Source organism: Gymnoscopelus microlampas, assembly GCF_963454915.1.
Source record: "Gymnoscopelus microlampas genome assembly, chromosome: 4".
Taxonomy (NCBI): domain Eukaryota; kingdom Metazoa; phylum Chordata; class Actinopteri; order Myctophiformes; family Myctophidae; genus Gymnoscopelus; species Gymnoscopelus microlampas.
This window is the reverse complement of record NC_139941.1, coordinates 27,758,018-27,772,697: the sequence shown is the minus strand read 5'-3', so window position 1 is coordinate 27,772,697 and position 14,680 is coordinate 27,758,018. Positions and strand designations below refer to the sequence as shown.

The 14,680-nt window shown below is 40.7% G+C and overlaps 2 protein-coding genes across 4 annotated transcripts in view; both read left to right on the top strand.

The window, feature by feature from the left end:
* Positions 1–303: 303 nt before the first annotated feature.
* LOC311044044 (uncharacterized protein) lies at positions 304–3,357 on the top strand (the record flags this gene model as incomplete). The annotated part of the gene is made up of 7 exons (XM_084055465.1): positions 304–346; positions 441–563; positions 715–842; positions 1,365–1,481; positions 2,008–2,115; positions 2,305–2,377; positions 3,259–3,357. The coding sequence occupies exons 2-7, from the start codon at positions 441–443 to the stop codon at positions 3,355–3,357; spliced, it is 648 nt and encodes a 215-aa protein (XP_083911591.1). The 5' UTR covers positions 304–346.
* Positions 3,358–3,946: 589 nt separating this feature from the next.
* Positions 3,947–14,680, top strand: part of rasef (RAS and EF-hand domain containing) — a 66,038-nt gene continuing 55,304 nt past the window's right edge. Inside the window, exons 1-9 of one of the 3 annotated variants that reach the window (XM_084055105.1) lie at positions 3,947–4,797; positions 4,914–5,079; positions 6,990–7,133; positions 8,481–8,571; positions 11,183–11,278; positions 12,245–12,322; positions 12,697–12,812; positions 14,319–14,387; positions 14,594–14,660. In XM_084055105.1, the coding sequence (XP_083911231.1) occupies positions 4,994–5,079; positions 6,990–7,133; positions 8,481–8,571; positions 11,183–11,278; positions 12,245–12,322; positions 12,697–12,812; positions 14,319–14,387; positions 14,594–14,660 (747 nt within the window). In that variant the 5' untranslated portion in view covers positions 3,947–4,797; positions 4,914–4,993. Of the gene's footprint in view, positions 4,798–4,913; positions 5,080–6,986; positions 7,134–8,480; positions 8,572–11,182; positions 11,279–12,244; positions 12,323–12,696; positions 12,813–14,318; positions 14,388–14,593; positions 14,661–14,680 lie in introns of those variants that run through there. The other 2 variants (XM_084055104.1, XM_084055106.1) reach the window with 2 other exon arrangements.

Below are 14,680 nucleotides of genomic sequence, written 5' to 3'. Positions count from 1 at the left end.
CCTCCTCTGTCCTGGCTCATACTGTAATTACCGTATATGCAGGTTCAAACTGGAAGCTATTGGCCTGAATGGCTGTCATGTTACTGATGACCCACTGATAAAACTCATCATGAAACACAGAGAGAGGTGATACCAGCTTTTTCTTCCTTTCTGTGTGCATGTACATGTGTATGTTTACTGGTGTTTTTGCATAATGTTTGTTTGTGTGTGCTTTTGTGCCTGACTGTCTGTGTATACACAAACACATGCGTAACTTAGATATGTGTGTTTTTAATTTAGACTTGGTAGGTTGGAGGTTTTTGGTTGTCAGTTCCTCACTCCATCCTGTCTGGAGACAGTATATGAGGTATACGTATTTCAGGACATAAAAATAAAAATCTACCACAGAGAAATTGTAATTTTTTTTTTTTAGACTTCTTTACTTCTCTCCTATGTCTTAGATGTGTCCTGGCCTTCGGCACCTAAACATTGGCCAGGTACCAAAAGTCAATGTACACAGTCTCAAACTGATGACATCACAGCTCAAATACCTACAATCTCTCAATCTGACAGGACTACACGCTGTGAGTAAGAGAGTGTGTGCGTGTGTGTGTGTGTGTGTGTGTGTGTGTGTGTGTGTGTGTGGGGGGGGGGGGGGTATATCTGCATCGATGCTGTAATTGGCTTTCCAAATGCCACTGTGCCTCTTGCTTGTGTCTCTCTCTCTCTCTACAGGTGAATGACACTACGTTGGTCCAGGTGCTTCAGCAGAGTCCTGACCTTCAGAGGCTGACCCTCAGTTCCTGTCCTGGAATCACAGACCTTACACTACACAACATCTGCATGCATACACCCTGCATCAGGTGAGCAGAGGTGTGCTGTGCTCTGAAGTGGGAGTAGCATTTGTGTTTTTTACATTGGACGACGTAGTGTATGGCATTTCTTTAATGTTTTTTACATTGGGCGACATAGTGTAGCATGGCATTTTTTATGGTTACATTGGACGACATAGCATGTACTTGTAGCATGGCATTTCTTTTTAATGGTTTTTACATTGAACCACATACTGTAGTGTAGCATGGAATTGTTTTTATGTTTTTTACATTGGACGACATAGTGTAACATGGCATTCATTTCATGGTTTTTACATTTGACAACATAGTGTAGTGTAGCATTGACACCACTTGAGATGGACAGAAACAGACTACTGTATGGAAGTACAGAATATTGATAACAAGCTACTGTATAGAATCTGCTGTCGCTGCTGGTGTGAATTCAGCTGGTCTCGACAATCGCAAGTTACAGTACGCATTGGATGTACTGCAGAGTATAAAGTTTGACACAATCCACCCCTATATGTGCATGCATGCGTGTGTACCTGTCAGATTTCTGGATGTTAGTGGTTGCAGGGCAATAACAGACACAGGAGTTCAGGCTCTGGCTCGGGGCAGCAGAAGACTGCAGGACCTGGATCTTAGTTCTACTGGTACAGGGAACAGAGGGTAGGGCAAACATCACCTACATTGTTTGTTATGGAACACAAAATGGTACTGTGTTATTGTTATTTGTGATATGATCATATGAAACAATATGAAATAAATGGAATGTAAAACAATGCAATACTATACAGCATACTCATCATGTATCCTTTCCTGTTCTGTGGTGTCTCTGTACGTGTCATCTGTGTGTGTGTGTGTGTGTGTGTGTGTGTGTGTGTGTGTGTGTGTGTGTGTGTGTGTGTGTGTGTGTGTGTGCGTGCGTGCGTGCGTGCGTGCGTGCGTGCGTGCGTGCGCGCGTGCGTGCGTGCGTGCGTGCGTGTGCGTGTGCGTGTGTGTGTGTGTGCACGCTTGCTTGCTTGCTTACGTGCATGCATCCATGCCTCTCTGTATGTGTGTGCATGTGTGTGTGTGTGTGTGTGTGTGTGTGTGTGTGTGTGTGTGTGTGTGTGTGTGTGTGTGTGTGTGTGTGTGTGTGTGTGTGTGTGTATGTGCATGCATGCATGCGTGCGTACGTGCATGTGTATTACAGGGTAACCCTGTTAGCCAAATACTGCAGTGTACACCTCCATACGCTCAAACTCAGCTTCTGTCACATTAGCCCAGAGAACATCCTCAAACTGTGTAGGCACTGCAAAAGGTAAACACAACACTACACATTACACGTTTCCAAATCTAGTGGAACAGCTAGTGATACTGTTGGCTGAGCTTCGATGTCCTCAATTTCAAATATCAAGCATAAAGTCTTAAAACAACTCTCTCTCTCTCTCTCTCTCTCTCTCTCTCTCTCTCTCTCTCTCTCTCTCTCTCTCTCTCACACACTCTCCAGGCTGAAGGTGCTCCATCTGTATGGTTGTACCCACATCCCCTCTCAGACGGACATCAGAGAAATCAATGCTACTGTAAAAGTCCACCCTCAGCTCTGAGACAAACACACACACACACGCGCACGCGCGCACGCGCACGCGCACGCGCGCGCGCGCGCACGCACACACACACACACACACACACACACACACACACACACACACACACACACACACACACACCTAAAATATCACCTATGTGCATTGTCTATCTGTATGTCCCTGTGGTGTGTGGTGAGGCCATTGGATTTGTTCAGTTCAGTACCTGTGCACTGGGTTGTCTTAGATCTCATCTGACACACACTGGTAGCTCACCATCTTAAAAAGTTTTCATCTAATGTAGTAAATTTATATTTTTGACTTGCAACAAATTAACACCAAGGCATAATCACGCATTACTAACTGAGGCACACAAGATGAATAGAAGTGGATACAGACCTGTTTCAAGTAAAAGCTATTTGAGTTACATTATGATGTGTATCTCTTTTTTTTGTGTATGCATGAAGGAGTGTGTGCGTGTGTGAATGTGTGAGTGAGGCAGGGTGACAGATCTCCATGGAAGAATTGTTTAAGGTATTTCTACATTTATATAACTGAATAGGCAATGGGTTATGATAAACTATCCACAATGTGTGCTTCCATGGTCATCTATGTGTGCTTTAAAGCTTGCCTTCTTTTTTCAGTTTATGAACTAATGTTTTTATTCTATTTCTTAAATGCTGTCAGCAAAGCAGACGTGAGAACTATTCCCACTGGAGGAAAGCCATGGTGTTGGCATTGGGCACAGGATAGGTGGATAGAAGGTGCTTACTGTGCCTTTCCACACTTATGATGCAGACAATTCAGGGCAGGGCATTGAAAAACAAGAGTTTTGAACCATTTGCTCTGAGCTCTGCGTTCCACTCCACGAATCTGAGAGCATATTCATCCTACTGGACATCGACAATGATGGCACCATCACCTTGAAAGAGTTCATCAGCTGCTTCCATCACCGTCACCAGCAGGTGGAGGACTAGGGTGAGTCATGGGTTGGAGGGAATTCACCAGGCTATCAAAACAGATTTCATAAAGAGGTCACTTTCAGGTCTGATATCAAAATAGGACTGTGTACAAGTACATGCTTCAAATTACATGTGTGTAACCTAGTCTGCGACAACACAACAACTTGTGGGACATTCCACATCAGTTAAAAGTTGCTGTCAAAAGTGTTGTTAAGTAGGATACAATGGATTGAAGCCAGTAGAGAAACAGACTCAGTGTGCTATTAACCTGTGCCTCCTAAATCTTTTTTTTCAATATGCTAGGTTTATAGGCCACAGTCTATAGACACATTAATTAGACAGTGGATACTAAAATGACATAACTTTATGACTTTCTAATAATGTCAAATTGGCTCAGTATTTCCATGGATACATACAGCTCTGTTTTGAAGATTGTTGATTTAAAAGCTTATTCAACCGATTACAGGTGATTGTATCAACATTTTGGCAGCCAGCCCAGACAGTATGTTTGCCTGAGACGTAGAGAGAGAGGGTGTTACCACCTGACGCAGGTGGATTCCTTCATCTGCGTTCAAACGGACCACAGGAGGACAGGAACATTACACCAGCCGGCCATGTACCGAAGAAGGAAATAGTTCAACACATTAATTGAAGCAAACAACTTTTCAGTTCCGCCTAACATTTATATTGAATATAAATGCGGCCATTTTATTTTCCGTTCCCAAGATAATTAGCCTATTTCAAAAGTGGGTAACCGTAAAACTCATACATTTGGATAATAGCGCATACGTGTGCGTTATGGACCTGGATGGATAACAAACGATTTTTTCCGGATATTCTTCCTACAATTAGTTGTGACCTGAAGTTTCTCCACGGTCAGTATCTGTATTGTTATTGTTAGACTAGAATTTATTTTCCTGTGGAACTTCTTTTCTGCGCCACGGGGAATGAGGTATAAACTCCCCCCAAAACACGCTCGTACCCATTTCTTTTCGCGGACTTCTCGCCCCCAGCGGTTCTTGTATTCTTGTATTTGTTTTACTGAGGAGGTTAGAAATAAGTGTAGGGTTAGGCATAGTTTTGGCACCGTTTTACTGAGGTTAGGTTTAGGAATAAGGTTAGGGTTAGGCATAGTTTACTGAGGTTACGTTTAGTTTGGAATACCAGGTGGTGACCGTTCCGAGGTCGCCGGATTTGCCCGGGGCGACTGTGTTTTGGGGCGAGCGTTTGCGCACTCTCTTCCACGCAGACGCCGTGGAGATTAGAACTCGGGGCAGATTGAGAAGAACGGCTTTCGAACCATCTGCTAGGATCTACATCTCACCGGGAGATACGAGGAGGAGGAGATCTTACACCGACTGGACAGTGACCCTGCTGGAGTTTATCAGTGGTTTCAACGACCGATACGCAGTGGTGGAAAGTACTGTACTCAAGTACAAACATTTTCGATTTTCAGTAGGCTACTTTTACTTCCACTCCACTACATCTCAAAGTACAATATACAAATACAAAAGTCAATTTAGAATGCTGGACTTTTACTTGTAGCCTAACAGAGTTTTTCTACATTGCAGTATTGATACTTTTACTAAAGTACAACATTTTAGTACTTTTTCCACCACTGTTTATCAGTGGTGTCAACAACCGGTACGAGATGGACATGGAGACGGACAGCGGAGTGTCTCCTGCATGGGACGACTTCCAGCACCGGCTCGGGGACCAGGCCAGATTCATTCCAAGGTGAAGAAGGAGTTATTTTTATTCAAATATAATAAAACATGTGCCGGTTTATTATTAGGCTATTGGCCTAGTAGTGGTTATTTTCCTCAGTGATTATTACTCGGTTTAATGGCAATTTGGCAAATAGTAGGCACATTTGTTTGATGTAGGCTACAGTAGGCTATGCAAGGACGTATTTGTTGTGGCCAGCATTGCATCTTACAGTGCAATATGAAGTGAATGTTTGACAGCCTGTTGCGATAACTAGACTGGAAAAACAAACATAACGTAATCAGACTTGCAATTAAGGCTTAATGAACCTACTCTAGTGTATATGTACATTTGCATGGGAGCATACTTGTGGACCCTCTCAGTCTCAACTGTTTAAGTTAAGACACTTGAACACAGTAAAATGTAATCTAATAGTGTAAATATTTAAGCTAATTAGTAGCTGTAATTTGTAACTGTAGCTAGTTACAAATAAGTTAAACAGTGAAGTTGTGAAAGTGATAATTATCTGCACTATTATTGGGCTGTAGTTATTTGAATCAAGTTCAAATATCATACATTTGATATGGGAGTGTATTTTGGCCCCCAGGCCTGGCATGGGACCCAACCTCTCTCTGCCATGCTGAGGTATCTGGGGCACTGATTGTCAGTGGTGGCATCTTCATCTCAGTTCATAACAATCCATTATCTCCCACTGCCACAGCAATCAGCTGACTGCTGAGAAAATGATGAAAGCCCTTCCTGTAGGGAAGTATTTTGTTCTTCAGTGAAAGTGGATATTGTGTGTGCCAGACAGTGCTTGTGTGTGTGTGTGTGTGTGTGTGTGTGTGTGTGTGTGTGTGTGTGTGTGTGTGTGTGTGTGTGTGTGTGTGTGTGTGTGTGTGTGTGAGTGTGTGTGTGTGTGTGTGTGTGTGTGTGTGTGTGTGTGTGTGTGTGTGTGTGCGCGCGAGCGCGCGTGTGTGTGCGTGCGTGTGTGTGTGTGTCAGTACAGAAAATTGTGTCTACTGTCTAGCCTTGAGGTATTGACACTAAGGATTATCTATGTTTGTAGCCTGAATGCCTGTGGCTATGTCAAACACTCTCCACCTGTGTGACATGCTTTTATCATGCGGCTCTGACACAGGAGAGTGAGTCATGTACTGTAGAACTAGGTTAATGAGGCCCTGACTTGACAAATGAAAACATTTGTATTATTCCATCTGCCTCTAGCCAACCATATCCTGCTATACGAGCCACTGTGAAGACTTACTGAATGTCGTGTTTTTGGCAAACATTTGGCAAACAATATCTTAAAGTTAAGATAATCTGTTGTTTATTTTTGAATGATTGATTGATTGATTGATCTTTATTGATCATGAAATAAAACATATGTCACATCTAACATACATCTTACCCACCATAATCAAAAGGATAACACAAAAAAAGCTTACAGCTTGTTTCAATGGACATTTTATTTTAAACATCCTACATGACATTGGCCTCAGAGCTACGGTAAACATGTTGAGATATTATATTATTTGAAGGGCTGGCCAAAAATAAATAAACCCTACTGCTCAAATTTGAGCAGCTTGTTTCTTCCACTGCTAGAGAGGAATTAAAATAATAAAAAGATAAAACAAGGTTGTTACCTAGGCTCAGGGCTTGACGGGGAGAGCAAGAAGAAAATTCATTAGTAAAGAAAAAAATGCGAAGATATCTACATAAATACACATAACATAAACCAGCAGTTACAGTACTCTATGTTCATGAGGTTAGACATAAAGTTCAAGGTGGTAAGACTTCGGTCCACTTAACAGTAGGTATGTAAATGAGACTAGACATTAAGGTGCACAAGAGTATCAACTCATTGTACATGAGATTACACATTCAGATGGAAAAGAGTATCAACGCATTTTCACCATTATGTGACTGTCTTCCAGCAGCGAACAGGTAGCTACTCTGTACCATAACATCAACCTGACGGAGCCCAGGCTGGTTCCTCATTTTGAGAGAGTGATCACAAACTTCACCAGGGAGTTCAGACAGCGTCATTCAGAGATGGAGAACCTGGCCCTCGCTGTCAAACGGTAGGACACGCGCACACACACACGCACGCACGCACGCACGCACGCACGCACGCACGCACGCACGCACGCACGCACACACACACACACACACACACACACACACACACACACACACACACACACACACACACACACACACACACACACACACACACACACATACAATGATATGATCTTATTTGGCATTGGATATTGAAACATATAAATAGAAATTACATTTCTGTGGCTTTTAAGCTTTTTAAACAAATATTGCACAGGGCAGACCGGTACCAATAATCAAAAATAAATAAAGTAGTATGGCCAAAATAGGCCATATTTAATAATTGTATACTTTCAAATTCAAATAAATAAATTGGAAACAGCCGATCTACAAGCTCACAGTATGGTTTTCATTGTTGTTGTATGTTAGAACTCCTTATCAGGGTTGATAAATGATAACACCAAGGGCTGATATGACTGTATGCCATTAAATTTCACCTCGCTGTGGAAGTAAATCACAAATCAGCCTGTCAAACATGGCACGGTTCAAAGGCTATTTTCTCATTGTGTTTGTAACTGAATAAGGCTATAAATGATCACCCGGACATTAAATGTAATATATAATCTACATGTATCTAATGTACATAATCATAAATAGAAGTATGCATTGATACTGTATACTCACACATGCACATACTACACAAATCCAAGCCCCCCCCCTCCAAAAAGTCAACCTCTAATTATTCTCTCTATATCAGGGATTCCCTGGTGGGCCCCCAAATAGTTGGCAAAACACTAAGATTTTGTTGATAATTTAACATTAATATATAAAAAGATGATGTAAAGCAAATTACATAGTATTTCTTCTTTAAAACCTTGAAAATGTGTTTTCATAGTGATAAATAAATAAGCACTTTAAAATACTAACACTAAAAAATACAGTATACTTAAAAAAAATACTAAAAAGTATACTAAGTTAGTTTCATTTATTCAAGCCAGAACACAATCGATTGATTGTGGGCCCTGATCTAGAAAATGCTGGGAACATTAATATATAAAAAGATGATGTAAAGCAAATTACATAGTATTTCTTCTTTAAAACCTTGAAAATGTGTTTTCATAGTGATAAATAAATAAGCACTTTAAAATACTAACACTAAAAAATACAGTATACTTAAAAAAAATACTAAAAAGTATACTAAGTTAGTTTCATTTATTCAAGCCAGAACACAATCGATTGATTGTGGGCCCTGATCTAGAAAATGCTGGGAACCGCTGCTCTATTAATAACCATTAATAGATGTTTTGACTAAATACGACAGAGTGGACATGTATTGAAATGGACTGAGAAGGACATGTTGTTTGCAGAGCGCAGGACCAGGCATCAATGCAGCTGAGTGAGATGGAGGAGGAGATGGATCAACGCATTCAAGCTACTGAGAAAAATATACGGCAGCAGGTGACCGAGTACAGACGCACGCACGCACGCACGCACGCACGCACGCACGCACGCACGCACGCACGCACGCACGCACGCACGCACGCACGCACGCACGCACGCACGCACGCACGCAGGCAGGCAGGCAGGCAGGCAGGCAGGCAGGCAGGCAGGCAGGCACGCACGCACGCGCGCGCGCGCGCGCGCGCGCGCGCGCGCGCACGCACGCACACACACACACACACACACACACACACACACACACACACACACACACACACACACACACACACACACACACACACACACACACATAGGCACACAGATTACACAACACATAAACATAATCCCATTCACAGCTTGATTAGACCTCTTCCTCCCCTCCCTGTCAAATATTCCGGTTTTCCAAGATATCAAGTTATCATACCTGCGGTTGTTCTCTTAAGTGTTTAGGCAAAGTGATAAGCAGGGTGGGTCTACTTAGCTCTTCCCTCATGTCAAACACAAACACATTGTATGTACAGCTGAATATCAGATTACTGTTCTAACCTCACCGACCAATCGGGTGTAGTATAATACCATCATATCATCATGGTTTCACACCTGTATGGATTTTAGATTAGTAATTAGAAAAATTAGATAAGTGAATAGAATGCTCCTTAGGCCTCTAGTCTTGAATATATATTTGTGTATGATAAGGATGAAGTGCTGTGTAGATACAAAAAAAGTATCCATAAAGAAACAGGCTATGTACTTTTGGACTAAATTTCTGACCATGCATGGCTTTCTGACCATGCATGGCATGCATGCAGGGCTAAATAATGGTTATGTTGTTATGGTTAAGTTACATGGCAGGAAATATCAACATTCAATTCCTTCATCTGCATTTGGAACTACATAGCAACTATTTAATACTATTCATAATACTGATAATAAAGGAACTATTCAAACATAAAATTGGGCCTGTAATTTAGATTTGGGGGTTGTGTTATATCAGATTAATATAGTTATAGTTTAGGGGTGTGCCGATATATCGTCCCGCGATATATCGCGATACGTTTTCGCGACGATATGTATCGTTTTGGGAAAAAAAAATATCGTTTTTGAAAAAAAAAAAAATGTTTTTTTTTTTTTTTTTTTTTTTACACAATCATAATAATCAGGCATGCAAACGGCCCCGAAGTGAAAAGAGTGACAACATGTTTTTTTTTTCGGGTCAGGTGTCATACTATTTGGATTCAAAACGGCTATTGTAGCTGAAAAGCTACAAGTTTGCATGTCTGAATAATGCAAAAACAGAATTATTTGTTTGCATTTTCTTTTTTTCTCCTCCATATATTTTCATAATAAAAAAAGTGCGTATCGTATCGTATCGAAATCGTATCGAAGTTGTGAGCCAAATATCGTATCGTATCGTTTCGTGAAATTAGTGTATCGGCACACCCCTATTATAGTTACAAATGGATAAATGAACATTGACCATTTACTTTGTATGTGGATAAATCATGATGGTTAAAAGGACATCTGGTAGGTGTTTTATTAAAGCAACTATGACCTTGCGGGTTATGTTCCAATGTTGAGATCCTGTAAATGTTTTGGCCTAACAAAAAACGATTTCACACTCTCATTTGTGTCGGCATTGCAAAAGCTTGAGTTCTAAGAGTATGAGTTTAGACTGTGGGCCCTATTTTCGCCGGTGCCTTACCCATTATCCCTAACTACTTCGCCATTTTTTACTATTTTTAAAAACATTTACAAATAGTTCAATCTACCTCGACACGTTTTGAGCTTGTAGATTGGCTATTTGAACTATTTGAAAATGTTTTTAGAAATAGTAAAAAATGGCAAAGGGATAATGGGTAAGGCACTGGCGAAAAAAGGGCCCTGAGACTATCAAAATGTCAGCTCTGTGGAAACCCATGGCGTTTCATGGAAAAGTAAGATAACAATATTTTGTTTTCCATTGCAGTGAATTAAATGGAAACATTAGAGTAGCTGACTCAGAGATACAAAATACACTCTCATAAAACTTTATTATAAAGTGACAATTGGATAATTAATGCTTATGATTTGTTTGTTGTTTGTTTCTTTGTTCCCAGCTGTCCGTGTTTGTTTTGAAATACTGTCACCAATTAGGCAGGGGAAAAATGGTGTTTCACTTATTTTCATACACGGGAAAATAAACCATGCCTTATCACTGTGTGTGTGTGTGTGTGTGTGTGTGTGTATGATGTTATGTAAGTGTACCATCGACCCTGTTTATTCTAGAGCTACTGTTTGCTTTGACTCAGAAAAGCTCTCACCTACAGTAATCTCACCTGCATTCCGTCACTGGGTAGATACACACAGATACATACGCACGCACGCACGCACGCACGCACGCACGCACCCACCCCCACACACACACACACACACACACACACACACACACACACACACACACACACACACACACACACACATACACACACACACACACACACACACACACACACACACTTACATATGAATGGCCGACTGATCATTTTGTCTGTGTGTGTGTGTGTGTGTGTGTGTGTGTGTGTGTGTGTGTGTGTGTGTGTGTGTGTGTGTGTGTGTGTGTGTGTGTGTGTGTGTGTGTGTGTGTGTGTAGGAGGCCCAGCGGACAGAGGCATCTTTGAGTGAGCTGCGGTCCAGCTATGAGACCGAAGTGTATGAGCTCCAGTGTAAAATCCAGAGGATGCAGGTGGTAAGTGTTTCATGTCAACATCCATGAATGTCTGTACTGTAATGTAAACAGTTTCACCACTGCACAGTGCCCCCATGGAATGGATCTTAAATGAGTACATAAAAATCTCATTGGATGCTAATTGCTTACAATTAAAGTGGCATCCCGCACTCTCATATCACATCGCATAAGTGGCATCTTTTCCAAACATACTGTTATTATCATCAAAAAGGCAGCTGGATTGTGAGCCAGCTGCCTTTTTTTTACCGTATTCATGAAAACTGTACTTAGTAGAGCTATTAGACTGTTCACTGTTCATGTTTAAATAAACCATTGTACAGTCAGACATGGTTAAAAAACGAGCACATAATCGGTGATAAGCTGCGACCAGCGACTTGAACATTTTGACCAACCAACCGACAGAGTGGATTATACTAGCTGCCTGGTCTGAGTTCAAAAGCAAACACTTATTTAAACACTTCTTTAAAAAAAAATGAATCTCTGCTTTATTATGTTAAAAACATGACATTTCAGCTCAGATGTCCTTAAAGACAAAAGAAGACTGTCTGGTCTTTGTATGATGAAGGACAAGCGTTGTGCCTACTTTGGTTTTCTGTGCGATATACAGGATATTTGAAGGCAGCACCTCGACTCAGGCTGTTTGAAAAAATATCCAGTTACTTATGCAGAGTGCAGACTGACTCTTATTAAGGGCTTTTATTCCAAACTAACATTCATTTCAGTAACTGGCTTCAGTCTGTATGTATGTATGTATGTATGTATGTATGTATGTATGTATGTATGTATGTATGTATGTATGTATGTATGTATGTATGTATGTATGTATGTATGTATGTATGTATGTATGTATGTATGTATGTATGTATGTATGTATGTATGTATGTATGTATGTATGTATGTATGTATGTGTATGTATGTATACGTATGTATGCATGTATTCACTGTGTGTTATTATACCCTCTTCAGATAGAAGAAAAGTACAACAACATTAGTATAAAGGATGAGAGCACCATTCTGAAGAAGAAGATTAACGAACTCATGTTGGTGAGATGATATTCATCTTGATTCACTTTTAATTCAACTACACTGTCTTTTTCACTTATATCTTGAAATTGTGCTATGCATGACATCCATCAAACACAATGTTTTAAATCATAAACAGGAATTGGGCTTTTTTTGTTTTTATTTGTTGTGTGTGGGGGGGCTTGATTAAATTCCTTTTTCTGCTTCTTTGTGACCCTTCTACTCTCAATCCTGAGTTATACTTGGCATGCACCGGAGATAGCCGATACGCAAGCTTACAAATGCGTCGCGTTGTGTTTAGAGCTTGTAGATCGGCTATTTCAGTGTGCTATACCATCATCTTGCAACTAAGAATAAATCAGGCATCACACTCCCTCCTGCATCTCTCGCTCCAGGACAACCAGAAGTTAAAACATGAGCTGTTGAAGTCTCAGACCAACATCGCCTGCCTACAGAGTGAGATGGACACACTGAAGATGGACCTGACAGACCACAGCATGAACACTGAAAGGTCGGTCTAGTGTAGTTCATTAGTCTAGTAGTGCTCTCTCATTTGCTTCATTCTATCATTGTTTGTGTTCCGTGACAGAAGGATTGATTGGTTTTGATTCATTGTGGTGACTGCTTACTGGAAATTGTATTATGCTTAAATAAGAAGAAACGGTCTCTCTCTCCTACTCACACATACATGCACGGACACACACACAGACGCTAGCCTGTATCCAACTAGACGCTAGTTGGATAACCAATTGTAACCAATATCCAACCAGTAACCAATAATATTTTTTCTCCAGCTTCCTGCCTCCAGCTCAATAATTGTAACCAATTGCCCAACTAGTTTGATGTCCAACATTATTTCCAATACAGTATGTGGCCTATGCACGCACAAACGCACACACACACATTACCTTGAAAGAAGCCTTGCACAGGAGGCAGAGAGAGAGAGAGAGAGTGTGAATGAGAGAGAGGACTAACAAGAAACAGAAGCAGAGGCCACACCCCCTCACACTGACTGACAGACAGCTCCCTGGGTGTTTATGTTTCATTCACAACTGTAACAGGATATCCTGGTGTGACTTCACACACAATAACTGCCTCAGAGGGGTTGCCATGACAACGGGGCCACGGGGAGAGTAGAGTAGACTGTCTGCCCCTTTGAACCACATCAGTAGTTGCGTTCACACAAATATAGTCTTATTATTTGGGATGTTGGAGTGTCGACACAACACTTTTTTCTGTTAAAAGTGTTGAGAGGCACTTGGCAAAATGGCCACGCCACAAAGAATGAGTTAAGCTATACCGAGGTGTACATTCAACATATCCTATTTCACTCAGCATGACCTCACTTTGTATAATACTTGGAAATATAGTACTGTATGTACAGTATCTTGATAAAAGTGATATGTTTTGTTAAAATGAATATTTTTTTCAAAACCAATAAAATAATAAATAAAATCTCCATTTCCTGATAGTAATAATTGAGTGTTTATTTAGTAACAGTGGTCTCCTCGTCTCTCCAACAGAAAATATATTTTCATTTGGGTCACCAATTTCATCCAATCAGGGGAGAGAGAGAACCCATTTATAGATACAATTTTACTGAGTTCCAGTTCCAATTTTGTCTGCAAATCACTTCCAATTTCACTCTCCTGTAGCATGTATGAGTTCTCTCGCTTAATTGGAGGAAATTGGTATCCTGACGTTAAAATGAATTTTCTGTTTACTAAAGAGCTGGAGAGACACTGTTTGAACAAACACTGTACTGTACAACAATGTGAATATTGAGCTATATAAATATGAATGAACCCCTTCAAACCCTATACTTAGCTGACCGGGTTCCCCAGCACTTATACTTGGTCTGCTCCAAAGATTTGCCAATCTGCTATTTTTGCCAAATGTTCGCCTGTTTTCACCGAATGTTCTGAGAAAATTGGACTCTAGGGTTCATGTGGTTAATGACAGGTGAGACCACTGCTGTGTTCATGATCCAATGTTTTATTTTCTGTTTTGTGTGCAGAGATGAGGAGCTGATGAAGGAATACTCTGATGAGAGAGAACTCCTGGAGAGACAGATAGAGATTCTACAGTAAGTGGGCTAACACGTACACACAAGATTATTATATTATATTATATGATAGATTTGCAAACTTTTTACATTTTTTTAATTCTTTGGAATTTGTGGGATTTTTGGGGAAATATTTTGCTATAATGTGTACTGTAAATACATGTTTCGTTCCGTTTCTATTTTGTGTGTTTGTTTGTGTGTGTGTGTGTGTGTGTGTGTGTGTTTAGGGCAGCCAACAGAAAACTCCATGACACTAATGATGGTCTGAGAACCGCACTTGAAAGACGCTACAAAGTTAGTGCTCACACACACAT